Source organism: Neodiprion virginianus, chromosome 1 (assembly GCF_021901495.1).
Source record: "Neodiprion virginianus isolate iyNeoVirg1 chromosome 1, iyNeoVirg1.1, whole genome shotgun sequence".
NCBI classification, from domain to species: domain Eukaryota; kingdom Metazoa; phylum Arthropoda; class Insecta; order Hymenoptera; family Diprionidae; genus Neodiprion; species Neodiprion virginianus.
In genome coordinates, this window is record NC_060877.1 from 19,513,827 (window position 1) to 19,535,795 (window position 21,969).

The window sequence follows — 21,969 nt, forward strand, 5'->3', positions numbered from 1 at the left end:
GACTTGGTCGAAAAACTACCTGTGGTGCAGGGCTACAAGACGGTCATTTTTTAGAGGTTTGGTTACATTTTTAAAGTAATGTCATATTTTGTCATATTTTTGTAAGTGACCGGAGAACATGACTTGGCCGTGAAACGCCACTGCGAACCTTCATTTATCCAACTATAAGTTCAAGCGCGAAATACGAGATGCTACTTGCGCTCCGTGTTTCTTTATTCTGTCATTCCGCGGTGCAGCGGTGGCTTCAGTTGATTCCATCGCATTTATTTCCCCACCTCACCGGCAATGTCACGTGAGCAACAGAGTGAAGGGCTGATAAGGTTGAGGCATCGTGTAGGGCGCTCGTCACGTCGATCCTTGCACTCGAAATAAGCATGAAAACAACGCCAACAACAAGAACGACGATGGCGACGATGACGACGACAAGCTCAACACGATTCACTTATACCGGGAGCTTCAAGACAGGGAATTTTTAACGACGTTTGGTGACATTTTTGTGAGTGTCGAGTATTCTGTTTCGAAAAGTAGGTTCATTTTCTCTTCAAATTCTTTCATCACCATGTACGCTGCATGTAAAAAATAAGTTCGTAGAATGTACGAACGTGTTCGCTTATTAGGATGGTGCTATGGTTATATTATCAGTATAATTTTTTATTGAAGTAAATATTTTCCTTGGAAATGAAGTTCAGTAACGACCACCAAAAATTGTTTACGTTTCGGCCTGACAAGGAAACGTTTTCAGGTGTCCCCCTCCGATTTCGATGAAACTCTGGTATGTTATAGAGGGTCAGAATCGATGACATACGTATTTTTTTTTATTGGCCCAAACTCATTTTAAAGGGGTAAAACACCCCTCCAAAGTTGACCACCTCCCAAGATGATTTTTCTGTTTTGCATTCAAGGAAGGGATTTTGATAACTAATAATGATAGTAATAAATACCTTGTCAAAAGTGATGAAAAACACACTTCGAATATTCTCAAGAACTCTTTATTTTAGGGGTTAACTTGTATATACAAAGTTCATTTTTTACATTAGAAACAAGATGTTCGTCAGAGCTCAATGAATCCAACAGCACTGTGAAGAGCATGCAAGAATACAGAATACGTGCTTCCGATTTTTTCCCAAAAACTGAATTCTTATTGACTTTTTTCCCAATATTGCGGATTATGTCTAGTATTTAACCATGAATCATTGAATAACATTGTTTGAGGCTCGCATTAATTCTGGCATCGCTCTCTTATCATTTTACTGTTTTATCATTTTTTTTCAAGAAACGTAAATATTTTTCATTTGAAGCTAACTATCAACTACTCGAAAATTCGATGTGTGTCATATGTAAACAAGTCATATCTCTACTTGAATTAATTCTATGGCACAGATATTTTTTTTTAACGATTACGCGTATCTTTCGGATATTTTCAATATGAAAAGTCGTGAGACCGTTCAGTGCTTGTTAATACGTTAATAACAGAATTTCGAGCAGTTATTGAATTTCTTCTCACGTTTACAATGAAAGTAAATCCAATAAACGTTATTAAACTTCTGTGGGCAGCATTTGAAGTAATGAATATACCCGAGTCCCCGTTAACAAATAATGAACGCGAAATAGTATCGAACTTCGAAAACATTTTATTACAAAGCATGACAGAATATAATAGTGTGGAAATGATTGAGGAAAATTCTCTTGACTTTGAAGAGCCCTACAAAAATCTTGAAACGTTCGCAGTGGAAGATGCAGATTTTCAGGTGCCTTCCGAAGGACCTGAAGATAGCTGTTCCGAAGATGACGAACCTTTAAGTTTCGATTATAAAAGAAGAGCTGTTGAATATTGGCGAAGTGCAAAGACGAAAAAAAATCGCTCAATTGATACGGTTCGTCATAGATACAAAAAAGTCAAATCAGTATGACAATTGCGTCGTTGGGCACACCAAATCAACCAGGGAGAGACATACATGGAAAAATTGGCTCGCATATCAGAGTATACATTGCAGAATATGAAAAATGCCATTGACGCAGGCTTGATTGTTCATGATACGGATCTGCGAAGATGGGCTTTACAGGCCCAAGGACTTATCAGTCATAAGGATTTTCGATTTAAAGCATCACCAACGTGGTTACTTCACTTTAAAAAGATCCATCGCATTACTAGCAGAAAAATCAATAAATTCGCCACGCGAATATCAGTGGAAAATAGTGAATATTTACACAAGAGTGCTGAAGAATTTTTGAAAAGAGTTGAACCTTATATTTCCGAATATGGATTACAAAATATATATGATTCTGATCAGAGTGGTTTCCAAATAGAGATTCATTCTGGACGAACGTTAAAGGAAGAAGGAACTAAACAAGTGTCGTGCATAGTACAATCAGTAACTTCAACAACGCACAGTTATACTATACAGCCTACAATTTCAGCGGACGGAAAATTATTATCTCCATTATTTATTGTTTTAAAAGAACCAACCGGAACGTTCGGACCTATAGTTGAACAACATTTATTCAGACCGCCAAATGTTTTCATCACAGCTTCCAAATCAGGAAAACTTACTTCAGGTATAATAATTCTTGTTTCGCGCTGCATACATTCAAACGGTATTAATTACAATGATTCATTACAGAGCATTTCAAGATGTGGTTAGAAGAAGTGTTTATCCCAAAAGTGGGACCGAAGAGTCTACTTCTAATTGATTCTTGGAGTGGGCATTGTTCTAGAGTTGTGCAAGAGACAACACCCCCAGACAAAAAGTTGACGACTTTATTGATACCGAAAGGAACCACTGGAAAAATTCAACCTCTCGATGTTTTCGGCTTCCGTATATGGAGAAATTATATTCGTCATTTTTCAGACACCGTAGTTCTTCTTGATTATGATTTAAATTTACATGTAAGGAATAATATAATAAAATTACAGTCTTTAGTTCACAACCAACTGTCATCTCCGCGATATCATAATTTGTTTCGTTATGCGTGGCATAAAAGCGGGTTCATTGCCAAGAAACCTGATGAATTTGACAACCCCGTCGATTTTGCATTTGGACAGTCATCTCATCCGAATTGTGAAATCGAAGGTTGCACGAATGTCGCAGTAATCAGATGTTCTTGGTGTAAAAACTCGCTTTGCCTACAGCATTTTTTTGATGAATATCATTATTGTACCGACTATCATCCATAAAGCGATTTATAGATAAACTTGGAACTTGTTTTTGTTTAAAGGGTGTGGCCACGGTAGAGGAAGTAGAATCATGTGCATATTCAACAATTTTGTATTATATAAACACGTAATTTATTTACAAAACTATTTACAGGTGTATTTGGTGTATGAATCAAAGTAACAAAAAAAAATTTCTTTATTCATTTTTTCAATGCAAAATGGCTAATAATCACTACTTGTTTTTTGTTTATCTTTTTCCCAGCACTTACCCCTGAAATATCTGTGCCATAGAATTAATTCAAGTAGAGATATGACTTGTTTACATATGACACACATCGAATTTTCGAGTAGTTGATAGTCTGTTTGAAATGAAAAATATTTACGTTTCTTGAAAAAAAATGATCAAATAGTAAAATGATAAGAGAGCGATGCCAGAATGAATGCGAGCCTCAAACAATGTTATTCAATGATTCATGGCTAAATACTAGACATAATCCGTAACATTGGGAAAAAAGTCGATTACAATTCAGTTTTTGGGAAAAAATCGGAAGCACGTATTCTGTATTCTTGCATGCTCTTCACAGTGCTGTTGGATTCATTGAGCTCTGACGAACATCTTGTTTCTAATGTAAAAAATGAACTTTGTATATACAAGTTAACCCCTAAAATAAAGAGTTCTTGAGAATATTCGAAGTGTGTTTTTCATCACTTTTGACAAGGTATTTATTACTATCATTATTAGTTATCAAAATCCCCTCCTTGTATGCAAAACAGAAAAATCATCTTGGGAGGTGGTCAACTTTGGAGGGGTGTTTCACCCCTTTAAAATGAGTTTGGGCCGATAAAAAAAAATACGTATGTCATCGATTTTGACCCTCTATAACATACCAGAGTTTCATCGAAATCGAAGGGGGACACCTGAAAACGTTTCCTTGTTAGTCAGTTCTTTAATGTATGAAACAATATAAAGTATTTATTATATATGATTAAGACTATTGGTACAACTGCCACGTTAATGCTCTAACGACTAACATTACGCCGTCTCCAGAAATTCGGAGAAGAATACATAGATCCAGTTCACTAGTAATGACACATAGCGCGCCATCTCTCGATCTCTCATTCAAAATACAAATGTATACACACACTCAACAAGAACATTTTTAAACTCTTCAATATCTTTCACAAACTCGTAAATTCGTTCTCGTAGTTCTGCTCTTTTTAAGGTTCTTCTCATCATGATAGGATCAATACAAAAATGATTTTCTGACATGCATTTGCGACTTTTATAGCTCTATGTCTCCCACCATGCATACGTTCCGGTAAGCTGTTTCTTAGAACTTGTTCTCGCATACCGATCAACACTCACCTCCCAACATCAAGTTATCATGCTGATTGATGCAGCCCCCCCCCCCCCCCCGAAATTTATTTGCTGACAGATATTCGAACTGTTTTTTCTTTCTAAATTCTGAGAATTCAGTATCGCTCACCGATCGATGCAAGCCTCACGAGAAATCTTTGCAGAAATACGAACTGTTTGTCTGTACGTAAGAACGTAAGGTCTGTAAAATGTTGGAATCGGAATCTGTACGCAGAATCCTCATACTATTCTACTCGTACAAAATCGTCAAGTATATCATTCGAACACTCTATTTGCAATCGAATTTCGAAAGTAATGAAGTCAAGGCTTACCGAATCACGGATAGACATTTTGGATTTGCGTTGTCTACAAGTACTCGAAATTCATTTGCTGATTCTCTTGCTTGATGGCCGTAGTTTCATTCTCGCGTTATTGAGTAGAGTAAACTACATTTTGTTAAGAATGTTGCGTAGACTCAGGGTTCCAAATTGAGTTTGTTTCGTCCGTTATAATTTACGTACAGCCTAAATTCCGTTGAACAGGGCCGAATCGCGGTATCATGTTTTTCAGTCTCGGCTCTCGTATAGGTCGCGGTTTGACAAAATAGAGTGTTTGGATTAGCGAACGATTTATTTCATATTTTTGAGAAAGTTTTGAGTCTTGATGTGTTGCAATTGCGTTTAGTTGAGTTCGACGTTCTAACTCACGATACAGTTACTATTAAGATTTGAGTTTTAGTTGCGTCGATTTAGTTGCTGATTGCGCTGCGAGTTTTGGTTATTTTTTGATTTACGATTAAGTTTGCATCGTGACGAGTTGTACTGTTCAGGTTTCGTTTTAGTTGAATTTAAGTTGAAATTAAGGTTACATTTAATCCATTTTAGATTCAGTTGAGTTAAAGTTTCAAATGATGTTTATTTCATCGGAGGTTAAGTTTAGGATAATGTTAAGCTTAGTCTAGGTTGTTTAGTTAGTTTTAAGTCATTTTACGGTTCTGCCGATGCTACAAGTCGGGTAATTGTTAAGAATACAGTCTGTTCGGTAGTCTGGTCGGCATGCCAACGAGTAATTAGTTAAGGTTTCGGGTTCGTAGCGATTGTTGCTCTTCTTTCTTCTTTTATCGCTTCTTTGTTTTTGAGAATTTTGAGTCAAGTCTAGTTTTAGTTTGCGAGCTAAATAACTCGGTACATTAAGAAAGAGTACGATTATATTTATAAATATGCTAGTTGAGATTTTGAGAATTTCGAATGTCAAGTGTAGTTTTGGTGAGCGAGCTAAAAGCTCGGTAGATTAAGAAATAGTGAAGTTACGATAATTTTCTGTTATTTTGGTTTTGAATCGCAAAGAGCGAGTTTCGGATAGGTATGTATGTTTTATTTTCCGTCTCGCTTCTTAAGAGAATATATTATTTTATTTTATTTTCTTAACCGGCTTGTTTTTGTCGAGTGTCTCTCTTTCTCTCGCTAAAATTACCCCTCCCATCTTCGTAGTACTGAGAATCGTTAGGGACCACCAGGGCGGGCGGCCTATGAGCCACCTCTGCAAAATAGTAAGTGCAACCCATTTTCCGATTACCGCTCAATTTAAGGGGGTTTCCTGAATTAGAATGTTATAAAACAGCGTTTTTTTGTGATTTAATTTTAGAGAAGAAAGAGGGAAATGAAGTTATTGAATTTAGAAGTATGATTTTATATGTATTTAACCAATAAAAAATTTTTTTTTAAGTAAACACCTCTTAATTTTTGACTGAAACAAAAAACCAAAGAGGATTAAATTGTTATATAATTTTCTTCTCGGTGAACTAAAAAAAGGCAGAAAAAAATTTGAAATTAAAAATTTTGGCGGTTTTTAAAAAAAATTAAACTTTAAGGCACTGTTACGGGTTTGAGGAGGTTTGATTCGACAACCGGTAACCGGTACCTTTTGGTTTTATAAAGGCTTCATTAGCACTGAGTAATGTGTAATTGTGTAACTAGGTGATTTGGATCAGGAATAGGTAAAATGATTATTTAGACTGGATCTGAGGTTCAACTTGGAAGTTAGAGTTGAAGTTGATTATACGAACGTTGGAATAGGACTGAATCCGAGGTAAAGAGCAGGAGTAGACGAAAGGTGCGCAAATCCAGAATGGTGGAGAATAGAATTAGCAGAGTTGGCAAAAAGCGAGTAGCGTGAGCCAGAATGGAAATAGGAGGACAGGAATGAGACGACAAGTTTACAAGGTTATAAGGATCGTGGGAGAGTGACGAGATCAGGGAGACGTGTGGCAATACGCCGACGTCACAGAGCCATAAGAATTATTTAAATACACTTTTTTACTAACTTTTTTAGTTCGCTTCAGAGAATTCAATACTGTTCAAAAAAAAACGTTAGTTTAATGAAATAAGTTGTTTAGTTTTTTAGCTGTCACGCACGCGAATTTAGAAAAATCGTAAAAATAAAAACTGGAGAATACGCATTTCAAAGTTTTCAATTAGAAAAGAGATGAATTTTTAGTTAATTACGCTGATAATCTGCTAATCAGCTATTCCTGTTCCATATAACAGTCCTTTTACTTCTTCAAAAGCCTCATTTTGATGCATTCAATCGAGTTTACTGGCTGTCCGAGCCTTTTTACTGCTAAATGGTTGGTGGTTGTACTCTCTGTCGATCCGTTGCGTGTCAGCGATATCAGCAAACATTGTGCACTGCTGTCCTATACTCAAATTAAGTGACTGCATGGCACTCGCAATCGCTGAATACCCTTCGTTGGACATATCTACAGCCATGTAGTTCAACGACAACTTCAACGACTTTTTCGCCCGAATTGAGGTGTTTTGGAGTGATAAGCCAAATTATTGAGTTGAATGACTTATTGGATTTTTTAGTCTAACCGCCTAAGAATCGCATTAAAAGGTTATCATTCGGGAGATCTTCATAAATTGGGCGAATGTGTTTCTCAACTTCTTCATTAATCAATCGATCGGGATGCTCGAAATATTTTAATTGATTCATGGATTCAGCTTTGCGCCATTCACACCAACTGTCGTTGCCAACTGGATAATTATCGTGCCGAGAAGATTAATCAGTTTAACAATAATGATCCAGCGTTGCTATTATAGCTTCTTTCATCTTTTGGACAGAATCCACGTTCCTTCTAATGGACAAACTATAATAAATCGTCAGTTCTTTATGACACCGGCTGTCAACCGTTTCTTACAACTGAGCTTCCGTTCTTTCTTTATATTTCAAAGTCGTGAACCCATGCATTTTTGTACGTGTCCCACTCATTTTTTGTAAAAGGGCAATCATCACCGTACGATTTTATTTATCATCAAAATGCCTGCAAAAGATTTTGAATCCCCGTCGCCGATGTAATTTGTATATTTTACGCCAAATTTTTTGTCAGATCTTAAAAACGTTTCTGTAATAGAATCCGCCTTCATCTTCCCAGCTAAACCTTGGTGATTTGAAGAGCATGATTCTGCGTAAGTTTCGTACCATTTTTCAAATTTGTCATCGTCTAGTGATTTCTTGTTTAGAGTACAGATGTGGCAGTATGCACTTTTTACGATAAGGGCGATACTTTACCACTGTAGTGTCCAATGAGAGTTGTTACATCGTATGATAAAGTGAAGCCACATTTTTTGCAGGATGCATCGTCAGACTTTTTCAAATGATTTTCAACATTCCCCGTTTTCTGCATTCTCTTCTCGCTCTTCTTTGACAGCTTTCTCAGTGACGTTATTGAACATCGATTCCGATGCCGGGTAAATGTACTGGACTATGTTATCGTACATCGATTTCGCTAACCCTTGGCATAGATTGATGAGTCCACAAAATACGTTGATGCCACCTCGTCCAGCATCAAGTAGCCTCATAACAAACACGATTCGTCTATCTATTTCATGACCGGCGTTTATTAACGAACCTGAATTAATTTCACGCCGACCGCACATACACGATAATATAATCATGAAGTCTAAGCCGCGATGCCCACTTTTTTCAAATTTAATTCTTTGTTTGCATGATGCGCAGATTATAATAATAGCAATTGCTTGAGAAACTGTGAAAAATTCAATGATTCTATAACAATGAAGTGGTTTCGCAATTATATCTTCGCTGCTCGCCGTAGATAATTTTGCGCGCTACTGCTTGTGATTCGATTTCCATGGAATTTACGCTTACGCGGTTTCAGAGCTCATTCAGAGGTCGATTTTGTATCTTTTGGATAACTTGCCATAATATTCTTACGATTTGCATGCGTCAAAAATCCGAACAAAACTAAGCGTTGATGCTACAAACTACTAGGTAAAGCCACGTACACTAAATGAATCATATACATTTATATCAGGCTTATTAATTAATTCGGTGCCTTTACTTTGGTATCTTGTATCTCTAGTTTGAATTTGAATTTTTTTCTTGTCCTAAGGTAGTTTCAAAGAGCAAACCGTATGCTGTGAAACGTACTATGAAAGATGGTGGCCCTGCGAACTAGACCTCAAACAGCAGTAGTTAAACCAATGGCATCCGACAAGGAGCATTTGAGACACTGCATTCTTTTTGCGTTCGAATTGAAAAAAAATGCAGCTGAGGCAACCGAAATGATTTGCTCAGCCTTAGGAGAAGGTGCAGTGATACATAAAACGTGTAAAAAGTAGTTCCAGAGATTTCGCAATGGTGATTTTGACCTTGCCGACCGAGAAAGACCTGGCTAGCCGAAAAAATTCGAAGACGAGAAACTGGAGCAGCTCCTGAAGGAAAATCCTACTCAAACGGAGAAAGAACTTGCACACGCTCTCGGAGTTACTCAACAAGCGATTTCCCATCGCTTGCATCAACTAGCGAGAATTCACAAGGCAGGACGATGGGTTCCGTATGTGCTCAGTCCGAAGAACAAGGAGAGGCGCTACGATACCGCACTATCTTTGTTATCACGCTTTCAACGGAATGACTTTTTGTAGAAGATTGTAACTGGTGATGAGAAATGGGTACTTTATGAAAACCCGAAAAGAAAAAAATCGTGGGTTCAGCCCGGTCAACCATCAACATCCACAGTCAAAACTAATATTCACTGCAAGAAAGTGTTGCTGCGGATCTGGTGGGACATGAAAGGTGTTCTCTATTATGAGTTGCTGAAACCGGGTGAAACTGTCACTGCTGCGCGATATCAGGAGCAACTCAAGCATTTGAGTAACGAAATTAGAGTGAAAAGACCGTATGCAGGAAGTGCTAGCAAGTGTTCTTGTTGCATGACAATGTAAAGCCACACACCGCAAGATCGACCAAAGACGCTATAAATTTATTGCGCTGGGAAGTTCTCCTTCACGCGGCTTATTCGCCAGACATGGCTCCTACTACCTGTTCCGGTCCCTTCAACATCACCTTTCGGATACGCACTTCAAGTCAGTGGAGGAGGTTGAAGAAAGCATCGCAGATTTCATCCAATCCAAACCACCATAATTTTACCGAAGTTGAAGGATTCGTCGCTAGTGGCACAGTTTGAGACAGTGTGTAATCATGGCTTGTCTGGGAGTGTAACACATTACACTGCTGTATTAAGCCATTTAGACCGGACCCGGCCAACTTCTACAAATGCACGGCACACGAACCAAAACAAATCTCGAATACAGGAGGCCCTTGTTAGTGTCAAATCAAAGCACTCATGAAAAACAGAAAATTAATATTTTAACCTTTATTTTTTTTTTTACATTTATTTAATAAGGTTGAAAATAACTTTGAAAAAAAGGAGTCCTCGCGGTGAACACGATTGTGGCCGTAAATATTATCTAAATCGACTTCCGTTTTCGATTGGATGTAAGTGAAAGGCGTGGCAGAGAGTGTGAGTAGTAGAAGGAAAGTAAGTGGGATAGCAAGGGCGAGTAAGGAAAGAGATAGAGTGGGGATGTTGAGGGGGAGATCAGGACGGGCGGAGACGCAAGGGGGAACAGGAGGGCGGGAAAAAAGAGGGAAGGGCAGGTAAAGGAAAGATGGGAAGTTTTGAGGTTAGGTAACGAGAACTAGGTGATGGCAAGGGGGAACGGCAGTAGAGAAGAAAAGGGGACGACATCTAGGGAGTCGGAAAGAGGTTAGACTAGAGATAGATAAGTGCCAGGCAGGTAAGGTAGGGAGTGGCGAAGCGAAATAGCATGAGTGAGGCGGGCGGCTAGAACGAAAGGGTGCGGAGCGTGGAAGAGGAGAGAAAGAAAGGTAGACCGAGTAAGGTAGCATTGCTAGACAGGGAAAGGAGTCACAGTTTAAGTCGGTGATGACGGTGACAGAACTATGGAAGAGAAAGCAGGAGGATGTAGGGGGACAAAAGAAGGAAGAAATAGACGGAGGGAGATGAAGAAAGCAATAAGGGACATGGGTAAAAGACTAGATGCAGTAGAAAAGCGGGGAGGGGAGGAAATAGAAAAGGTAGAGGAAAGACTGGCAGAAATAGAGAAGGAGCGCATAGAATGCGCGGAGAAGCGACAGCGTGAGGGGAACTCAGGAGTGGCAAAGATAGCAATGGATAGGGCAAGAGAGGTGGAGTGGGTTTTAGAGAGGAAAGAGAGGGCGGAGCGGAGGGGAAATATAGTAGTAAGAGGAACCAGAATAGAAAAGGAAAAGGAAAAAGAAGGATTGCAAAAGATTATGCAGGTAATAATAGTAGAGATCGAGATAAAAGAGACGTGGGAAGTAGGCGCGAAAGGGGTGAGAGAAAGGGGGATATGGATAGCAAGACTAGGGAGCAGGGAGCAAAAGAAGAGGGAGTTAATAGAAAAAAAAGTCATTTAAGAAGGAGGGAAGAGATATTAGAGGAGGATCTCACCTGGGCGAAAAGAAAAACAAAATGGAAATTGCGGGAGATAGCAGCGTTCGAGGAGAGAAGGCTGTGACGGGTTTTACGAATAATATGGGTGGGGAAGACAATTAGAGACGGGGCGGATGTAATCGGTAAAACTTAGTGAGTGTATTTTTGCACCGGGGTTGACTTAAAATACTAGATACAAAGGGGTTGTAGACTCGAGTGGTGGCTGATCACGCCTCAGCCCTTAGCGTTCCTTAATACTAACTTACAGATACGCGCGCGGGGGGGGGAGGAGTGTGAGGTGCCGGGGAATGTGAGGTGGTGAGGGTTGATATTGCCAGGGGACGGGGGATGTCGTGTGACGGGGAGTGCGAGGTAGAAAGGGTTGGTATTGCGAGGGGAGGAGCAGATCGGCTGTAGAGTGCAGGCTAACCTGGTGTCGTCGGCGTGTGTGTGGGTGTGTCTCGAGGTGTGGTGGAGGGTAGCTGGGTGTATCGGTGTGCGTGTCTGTGACTTTTTCTCTTTCTTTCTCTCTCTCTCTCTCTCTCTTTCGCTCTTGGGTGCTCTACGCCGGTGTGGCTGCTGCTACTGCCGTGCTCGTACTGAATCTCGCGCTCGGCTCTGCCGAGCGTCGGGGGGCTTCGGTGATGTTCGGGTCTTTCCCGACGGGACAGGACTCACCCGTTCGGCTCTTCCCCGCGGGTTTGGGGTTTGTTGTGACTTGCACTCTAGGTGCAACGTCACAAGGCGAAACAGAGTAAGAGCAGGGTATGGGAAAATACGGATAAAAGGTAGAATGTGCAAGTGAGATGAGATAAGAGAGGTGCTTAGGGATGGGGCGCGCAGAGACCTGGGCGGAGAGGAAAAGGAGGGGGTGGGAAGTGATAGTGACAGGATAGCAAGTGAAGAAAGGCAAGAGGGTGATATAGCGTCACAAGCGGGGGTGAGTCGGGAAAGGCAGGTGAGGGAATGGATAGTATGGAGCGGCGGAAGTTGCGGGCGGGGGAGAGGAAGAGGGGAAAGAGGAGGGTAAGTGAACAGGTGATGAGGGCTGGAAAGTAGCGTTCTGGACCGTAGCGGGGCTAGCGAAAAAGGACTAGGATTTCTGGAGGGTTTTAATAGAGTGGGATGTGATATTTTGAATGAAAATATGGATAGAGAAGAAGGGATGGGAAATGATTAGTAATAAGCTACCGGCGGGATATGAATGGGAAGTGCAGTGTGCAGTGAGAACAAACATGAATGGAAGAGCAATGGGGGGAATGTTGTCAGGAGTGAGAAAGGAATTAGTAAGAGAGGAGGGGGGCAGACAGAGGTGAAGGAGGGGATGGTGAGGAGAAAAATAAGTGTAGGGGGGGGGGGGGGGAATGGCCAGTAATAGGGATATACGCGAATGGGGATTTAAAAACTAAATTAGGGGAACTGAGGGAAAGAGTAGAAGAGGCAGGCAGAGGGGCAAAAGTGTTAGTGGGGGGTGACTTCAATGCCAGGAAGGCGCAAGAGGGGGGAAGATGCTGGGGAGACAGAGAGGAGGAAACTAAGAACAGGAAGTCAAAGGACAGGAAAATAAACCGAAAGGTAGAGAGCTGTTGCAATTTTTAGAAGAGACGGGCTGGTCAGTAATGAATGGGGATATAGAGAGAGATGAAGAAGTGGAATTTACGTATGTGGGAGGGGCGGGGGAGACGATGATAGATTATGCTATGGGAAGCAATGAGGTTAGAGAAAGGCTTGAGATTGGGAATAGAGTTGATTTAGACCATCACCCAGTGGTAGTGTGGGTGAGGGGGGGGGGGGGGGGGTGTCTGGGAAAAGAAAGAAAAAAAGGGAAAGGGGAGTTGGTGAAGGGGTTCGGACAGAGGAGGGCAGGCAGAGGTTTAGAAGAGAGGTAAAATGCGAAGGGGTAAGGAAAGCGGACGTAGGCAAAGAGATAGAGGAAAGACTAAGGGAGCTTAGGCGAGCAATAGAATCAGGAGGTAGGGAGGGTAATACGAAAAAGGGTTGCTAGGGTGAGGAACCTAGCCAAAAGAAAGCAGACCTTAGGAAAAATCTAAGAAATTGGAGCATGAGGTCGGAAGAAAATATAGAAAAGAAAGAAGGTAATATAATATATCATGTGAGGAAAAGATGAGGAAGGAAATGAGAGTGTCATAAAAGAAGTAGCTGAAGCAAAGATGTAAAGTAAGGTATGGGAAATGATAAATAGGGAAAGAAGAAAGTAGAAGAGGGTGAGTGAGGCAATAGATGAGGAGGAGTGGAGGGAGTATTTCATAAGACTATAAGGTGGACTGGACAGGGAGGGGGACGGGGAAGGGAAGTTACAGAGGGAAGAGATCAGAAAGACGATAGGCAAGTTGAGGGATGGAAAGGCACCGGAAGGGGATGGAGTAGTTAGCGAGGTATGGATACATGGGGGGGGGGGGGGGGGAGGAGATTTAGCAGTGGGTATGGAAAACATTCACGGGGTAGGGATGGGAGAGAGTTGGCCGGAAGAATGGATGGAAGGACGGATATCGCCGATGGTAAAAAAGGGGGAGGGAAAAAGGGTAGAAGAGTACAGGAGGGTTACTCTAATGCCGACGTTGTACAAGGTTTACGCGATGGTGTTAGCAGGCAGGTTAGGAAGGGAAGTGGAGGAGAAGGGTGATATCGCATAATCAGTCGGGTTTTAGGAAGGGAATGGGGATGATTGATAATATGTATGTCTAACTATCTAATCAACAGGCAGGTAGGGGAGGACAAGGGAAAGATGGTCGCATCTTTTGCTGACTTGAAGGCAGCGTTTGATTCGGTAGAGAGAAAAGTGCTGTGGGAGGCTATGGAAAGAAGAGGGGTGAGGGTAGGGTTCAGGGCAAGAGTAGAGGAGATTTGCAAAGAGACAAAAAGTAGAGTAAGGAGTGGGGGAAGGTGAGAGAGGTGTTCTGGATGGCGAGGGGGGGGGGCAGGCAGGGTTGCCCACTCAGCCCGCACTTATTTAATATTTTGTTGGCGAATATGGAAGAGGAGATGGCAAGAGGGAGAAGGGTCGAAGGACTGAAGTTGGTGGCAGGTGGGGTCTCGACTCTAGCGTACGCCGATGACGTAGTGCTGTTAGTAGAGCAGGAAGCGGAGATGGAAATTATGATTAGGAAGCTAGAGAAATACATGGATAGGAAGAGGCTGATGGTAAATGTAGCAAAGTCGATGATTTTGAGATTTAGAAAAGAGCGAGCTAGAAAGAAAAAAGTGGATTGGGGATAGAAAGGCAAAAAGATAGAGGAGGTGAAAGAGTTTTGTTACCTGAGGTACACGGTAAAGTATAATGGGGGTAGAAAGCGCGCGTGAAAGAGACGGTGAGGAAAGCAGAGGTAGTAATGAGGTAGGTATGGGGAATAGGGAAGAGAAGGTTTGGGAGGGACTGGAAGAAAAAGATTTGGCTGTTTGTAGGATTAGTGTGGACGGTTATGAAATACGTAGCGGAGGTATGGGGGTGGAGGGAGGACACGAAGATCGAGGCAGTACAGGATAGGTATTTGAGATGGACTTTAGGAGTAGATTGGCGAGCACCGGGGTATTTAGTCAGGGAGGAGTTAGAGAGGGAGAAACTAGGGATTAAAGCAGGAAGCAGGGCATCAAATTTTGAATGGCAGCTGGAGAAAGGAGAGGGAAGCGAGTTAGCTAGGAGATGCTGGGAAGTAAGGGAAAGGGTAGGGAAGGGGAAGCAGGGATCGCGATGGGAAAGGGAAAGGGAAAGTTTCTTGGCAAAAAAGGGAGCACATAGTAGGGAGGTAATAGAGAGGAGGGAGAGAAGATCCTGGAATTTAGGGAGATAAGAATAGAATAGAATAGAATAGAATAGAATAGAATACAAGTTTATTACGTCCATTGAAATGTTGGACAAGAACTCAGTGGGTTGGGGAGAAAACAGGTGGACAAGGTACGCTAGATTCAGGATAGGAAGCGAGATGAGGAAGGCAAAGAACTGGGAGGAAGAGGTAAAGATAAGGTGTAGGGTATGTGGGTGGGAGGACGAATCATGGGAGCTGGCAGGAGGAGGTAAGGGCAATGTTAGGAGAGGAGGGAGAGGGAGAAGGATGGATGGGAGAACTGGAAAGGGTCAGGAATGTGAGATAGAAGGAAAGAATGAGGGATGAATGGGAAATGGAAGTCGAGTAGGATAAGTATGCTTAAGGTATAAAATAATATATAGGGCATAAAATAAGATAAAATAAGATAAAGTAAAGATAGGTGATAAGGTAAAAATAAGATGTAATGTAAAAGAATGGCAAGGAACGGCAAGGCACAGGGCTAAGGCAGGTAGAGAATAAGTAGTGATAAGTTAGGGCGTAAGAATAGGTTAAGAATAGTGTAAGAAAATATGTAAAGGATTGTGAAAGATGGGAGAAATGGGAGTCGCTGTAACCCCAAGGGGAACAATAAATACAACATACATATTATCTAAATCGACATTTGTAAAAAGATGATTAATCAGTATGAAAGCCGCTATCTTGTTATAGACAGTTTGAATTTAATAGTCAGTTTGCTGACAGTTTGGCTGCAGTTCGAACAAATAGTATCGAATATAACCTATTATTCGACAGCTTTTTGTAAAAAAAAATATAAAGAATTCAAAAAATAAAAAAAAGCTTCCATAGCAAGATGAAGAATGGCGTCAAGAATGTTGTGTCCAAATTTAAAACGGATAGCTTAAAAATTTTCGTTGAGAGCGTATATTGAGGTGGTTCAAAATAATCGACTATACTTTCAGTCACCTTAAATAGTTATAGGAAGAGGATATAAGATGCCTGTTGAAATTCAAGCCCGTAATGTTAATATTCAATAGTTTCTGAAAGTCATTTTTCAATTTCCATTTGATTAACACGGGGACAAAATATTACTTTCATTCTGACTTTTGTCGCTCAGTAACAAGGCAATGTACACTTGGGGATAATGAATCTGAGACTGCTAATTTTTTACACTAGACAGTTATGTTGGCAACACAGAGAAACCTACAGCGTCATAATGGGCTGAGCCCGAAACAAACTCAATCACAATAAACATAATATAATCCATGACCGTCGAATCTAACATTAGAATACCGCGGGGATAATGACTTGTTGATGTGTCAGTCCATGGGTCATGGGTTATGTTATGTTTATTGAGATTGAGTTTGTTTCGTGCTCGGCCGACTATGGCGATGTAGGTTTCTCTTTGTTGCTAACACAACCGTCTAGTATAAAAAATTAGCCGTCTCAGATTCATTGTCCCCAAGTGTACATGAGATATCGTAGATTGGTCAATTATATAAGTAAATGATGCGAATTCGGCTTCGAGTTGTGTCTAGATTCCGGTATTTCGTATCTTCAAAGTGTAGTATGTGAAGTATTGCTATTGCAGCGGATGTGACAACAGCAGCTCAGACTATTGGTTACGGCTAATATTTGCTTTCGTGCAAAATAATGCTTGAAACTTTGATTTCCTTTTTCAGTCACCCCCTCCAAATTTATGAATTGTAGTATGATATTCTTTTTAGAGAATTTCACATTTCAATACGTAGCAATCTACAGTTGGACCTCGGCTATCGTGATCTTGATTGTTGCAATTGCGTCGAATATCGTAAAGAAATTGTTCGCTACGATCCCGACCATCGCAATCAGCTGTAGCTTCCCTTAAGCTCCACCACTGAACTTCATTGAGTTATTCGCGGTTCGGAATATCATCGTATTTGAAAATTCATAGTAGTCCCAACAGTTCAATTGATTGCATGTAGACTTAATTTCGTTCCACAACAGCAACAGTCATGCTCGATAGGCTGTGTCCCAATTCCATCCTCGATAACTTAGAAAAACGTCAATCACTTTTCCAGTGTTGTATACGCACGTCTCCTAATCTCTTCCAGTCACGTTTTCTTTCTCGCTCTACCTGCTTTCGTTACTCTCGGTCCTCATATGCGCATCACATGTGTGCGGTAGAATGTGAAGGAGTGTGGAGACCTCTCATGCGTTGCGATAACCGAGGTTCCATCCAATTGTCATTTATAATGAAATCAGGATTGTATTGAACTCTTGAACTTTTTAAATGCCCGTTCTATTATCGCATGTTTTCAGGTAATAGTTGTTTCTATAAGACCACGGATGCGGGTGGTTCTCACGCATGCCTTAGGCGGGACAGCCATTGCTCCGCCACAAGTATCGTGGCAGCTAGTTGTCATACAAGCCGCAGATTCGACCCGTGTCGTTGATCCTGTGTTGGCCTTAGCTCGAGATGATGCCGTACACTTCTATCAGGTATTTATTAAATCATTTCCTTTCCACTTTATCAGTGTAAGAGCAATTTTAGGGAAGACTTTTATCAAAAATGGTTGCATTCAACCTCCAAATCTTATTTTACAACTTCACTCCATTGCGAGTATAAAAAAATCCAAGGAAACTAGCGTATAACAATTTCTGAAACTCGAGCTTCACGTGGTATAATTACAATAATTCATACAGCAATTACCAGCTTCAAACTTCTTGATATCTGTATGGATTTGACCCCGACTCCCACCGAATTGATTGCCGATTTATATCCTACTTGTACTTTACCAAATACAGATTTTCTGATTTTTCAAGATTTTCTGCACCTGCCCTTGAGGAGTAGATATTTTAGATCTCATCTTCCGTAACTCGGAAACTGTGCATTTGGGAGACGAGTTGTGGAAGGAAAAAATTATGTTTTTTTTGTATTAGTGAAAAATATAACTGTACAGGGTTTCCCATTTTAACTTGAACAACTGAATAACTCAAAAAATGTAAGCGAGTCAAAAAATGTTTGAAACAAAAGTTATTGGGTATCGAAAGGATAATCCAACTATGACCTTCACTTTGGCATTCACCTTCATTTCTAATGGTATTTGAAGGTCAACTTGTGTTTTTTCAACTCAGGTTCCGGAAGACTACGAAATTCTACGTTTAGATGGGTATCCATGTCAGAGGTCAAATCGACCTCTAGGGGTCATTTAAAGGTCGAATTTCCGCTTGATGCACGAAAGCTCGTAAATTGTGATATTGCTGTTTGGGTTGAAGAATGCCATACATCGGTGACTAATGATATGTATTTTTGATATGGGTCGAAATGTCCGTAAAGACCAAACTAATGCATTAAATGACGCATTGCACGACTCAGTCACTTAAGCGCTCACATACCCTTGCGCATGTTCAAATCGAGTAAATTTGAAAATTATTACGAGGGGTGGCATGGTGAAAATAAAAAAAAATTTAGACTTGACATTTTATTGGCTTGTCAACTCTAAGAAGAAAAATATAATATATAAAAATATATAGAAATATTTCTTACGAGTATAAATGGACTACTGATGAAAACCATGGCGCCTCCTTATCGACATCATAATTTCACCAAAAATAAACCAATCTGCAAAAATAAAAAAGAATCTTGTGAGATTAGGTAATAGTAATAGTCTGATGTAAGGAATTTTTTTTTTCAAAAATGAAGAAAAACAGTATTTGAAACTGTAGTAGGTATGAAATCAGAAAATAAAATTATTTTTTAATAATATACAAAAAAAAAAAAACCTCTCGACAGACTATTGTTACGGGTTTGAGCAGGTTTGATTCGACGAGCAGTTATCGAATCACGTCTATAGCCACCCAAGATGTTATTTGGGTAATTCGGGTACGGTCTCGTCGCTGTTCTTAATCCGGAAATGACGGAAGGAGTGATAATGAAATGGAGAAGGTGTACCATTTGGTTGTATAAAAGCTTTATTAAAACTGAGAAATGTGTAATTGCGTAATTAGGTGATTTGGATTAGGAACAGGTGAAATGAGTATTTGGACTGGAACTAAGGTTGAACCTGAAAGTTAGAGTTGGAGTTGATTATACGAACGTTGGAATAGGACTGGAACCGAGGTAAAGAGCAGGAGTAGACCAAAGGTGTGCAAATCCAGCCGGAATGGTGGGGAATAGAATTAGCAGAGTTAGTAAAAGGCAGTGGCGTTAGCCAGAATGGAAATAGGAGGCCAGGTTGAGACGATAAGGTTACACTCAGAAAAAAATGTGGTTGACTTTACTATAAAAAATTGTGTGCTGAGGGGACAATACGAATTTATAGTTAATAGAACTTATTGCATTATGTTTTTCCGAACTATGAACTTATTGTTACATCTGACAAAAGTTTTATCGTTAACGGTACAATAATGAAGACCTGACCATATTTAAACATTAGTGCGATAAATGTGATAAACTTATCGTTACTAGATTTATAATTTAGAAATTCAATACAGAAATTTTAGATTACAGTTTTTTAACTTTACTATACGAGTTGAGTAGCTTTATCGTAAATGTATAGTAAAACTGTGGAATGAAAAAAATAGATGAGAAACTCGTAGATAATTCATGTCAATGATTTTTCGTGAGTGCAGACACCATTTTGACAACTTATCAGTAGCTACAACCGTTGGAAAACGCATGTTGGATCGATTAAAACCTAGCGCATTATTTTTTCCTAACCGGGGCTCGAACCCTTTTCGCTCACAATGTTCCGATTGTAAGTCGGGCACCCTACCTACTACGCCAAACTACTTTATGAGAATCTATGACTTTATTTGATTCATAATAAAATGTACGGTCCATACGGGCATGACGGGTACAGTCACTGAAAACTGATTAACAAGATTATTCCATTTATCGACTGCATTCAGTAGAATGTTTCGTAAATTCCAAGTACCGTAAATGAAATTTGCAAATATACCTAATACATTTACTGCACAATGAAGTGAATTCAAAATACCCTTTTGCGTTTTTCCAACTAACTTAAGCAAAATGACAAAATTATAATGCACATTTATTGAGAATGCTTAGTAATTCACTATATAACACGACATTTGTAATTCAACTACACTTTTGTGTTATAAATGTGTCGTAGATTTTCAAATATTTTCAACAGTGTATGTATAGTTGTTGAAACTATGTTCGTATGATCTTGTCTGAATAATTACTGTATCAGCGTTAACCATATTTAAGTCGAGTCAAACTATGTATGGTGCATTCAACTCTGACAAAAGTTGCAGGAATCATCTCGGGTGGTCTAAATACTTATCCGTAAATAATTGATTATAAATTAGTTAATTAAACCATACTCTATACTATCGAAGACTACAGAACAGAGCATGAGGACAAAATATGAAAAAATTAGAAAATGTGTATCTGGTAGCGCAGAAGTATGAAATGAATCGGCGATGAATTCGGTGGGGGTCGCGGTCAAACCGCGTTCACGTTCATTTGGACTACCCCATATATGTATAATACATTATCGAGTGAGCTAAGTGACTACCGATTCATACCAACATTTACATCCATTGCATTACTAGCGAATTTATTTACATATTGAGACAACGCTATTATTCAAGTTTATTTTTTCAGGTTTGCACGGAACGAAATTCTAGGATACGTCTTTCACCATTGCAACGTGTTACTGTTTCCTATATGATCAGCAATTTAAGATGGCTAAACGCAAGGTCCCTGGCACTGCTTGATACGCAGGAAAAATTGCATTTGCTTGATGTCAGATTGCAAGACGAATTGGAAACTCTGGACTTGAGTAGAGTGGGAATTTCCTATGCATCCAGTCATTTCAAAGGACTGTCTACTGGTGGCAATGTCTCAAAGGTAACGAGCTGAAATATGATATAGCACGTTCGATGTAACCTTAACGATTATCGCAATTTCAAGCTGATTTGTATTTAGGATGGTCCACCGACTTTCTGCCAGATTTTTATGATAAAAATACCGATATAACCACAATTTGGATATGTTTTTGAGTACACTAATGCTGGTATACACTAAATATGTGATACAGTGTACTCTAAGATATGAAAATTCTTCAATTTTCGGGCCTCCAGGCCATACGTTTACGAAAAACGCGTTGATAAATTTGACTCAAGTTTTGAATTAAACCTCTGTCTTCCAATTTTCAAAACTGCCTTTCCTCATAAAAACACGACCTAAGGTGTGTTTTGTCCTAAAAATGTTTGTTTTTTCTGAATATGAACCCATTGAAAGTAATACTCTTAATACCTGTCAAAAACACGTTTTTTTACATTTGCAGTCTGCATGTGCGAAAAACCTAAAAATAAATTGTTTCTCTTCAGTGTAAAAAAAAATTAGACATTTTTGAGTATATCCTGAGATTTTTATAGTACCATGGCAGTGGGATCATGTTTACTTTGATATAAATGTTCCAGGGACCTTGAATAGTATAAGTGTACGGGGTGGTCGGGTTTCATCGCCCCAAGCGAATATTTAAGGGGAGTAGGAGGCAAAAATAAGCCGAAAATGGGTTAGAATTTAAATGGCATTTGAGAAAAATTTAAATAACATGTATACATTTTCTTAGTTTTGGCTACAAATGTCAGTGAATGAAGGTTTGAAAATATTAATATTTGAGGGAGATATGGGCGGATATAGAAGACCACGCGTCTTATGCGCTGCTCTTTCATTGCCACGATTCCGAGTGAACGGTCAAAGTCTTTGGTAATTTTCAAGCGCCATTGTCTTTTTCGAATATTTTTTTAAAAATATGAAATTTGAAAAAATGGTAGATAAAATTTGAAAAATATTGAAAAATGAATTACATTTGCAGTAATAACAACAATAATAAATTTTTGTTATAGACGTTGGTTCACTTTGTAAAGAGAGTTGATATCT

At 39.7% G+C, this 21,969-nt stretch overlaps 1 protein-coding gene across 1 annotated transcript in view; it reads left to right on the forward strand.

Annotated features, from left to right (window-relative positions):
• Positions 1 to 21,969, forward strand: part of LOC124298847 (vacuolar protein sorting-associated protein 8 homolog) — a 147,489-nt gene that overhangs the window by 25,258 nt on the left and 100,262 nt on the right. The window contains exons 5-6 of the mRNA XM_046751388.1: positions 17,373 to 17,552; positions 20,686 to 20,931. Of these exons, the coding sequence (XP_046607344.1) occupies positions 17,373 to 17,552; positions 20,686 to 20,931 (426 nt within the window). The remainder of the gene's footprint in view (positions 1 to 17,372; positions 17,553 to 20,685; positions 20,932 to 21,969) is intronic.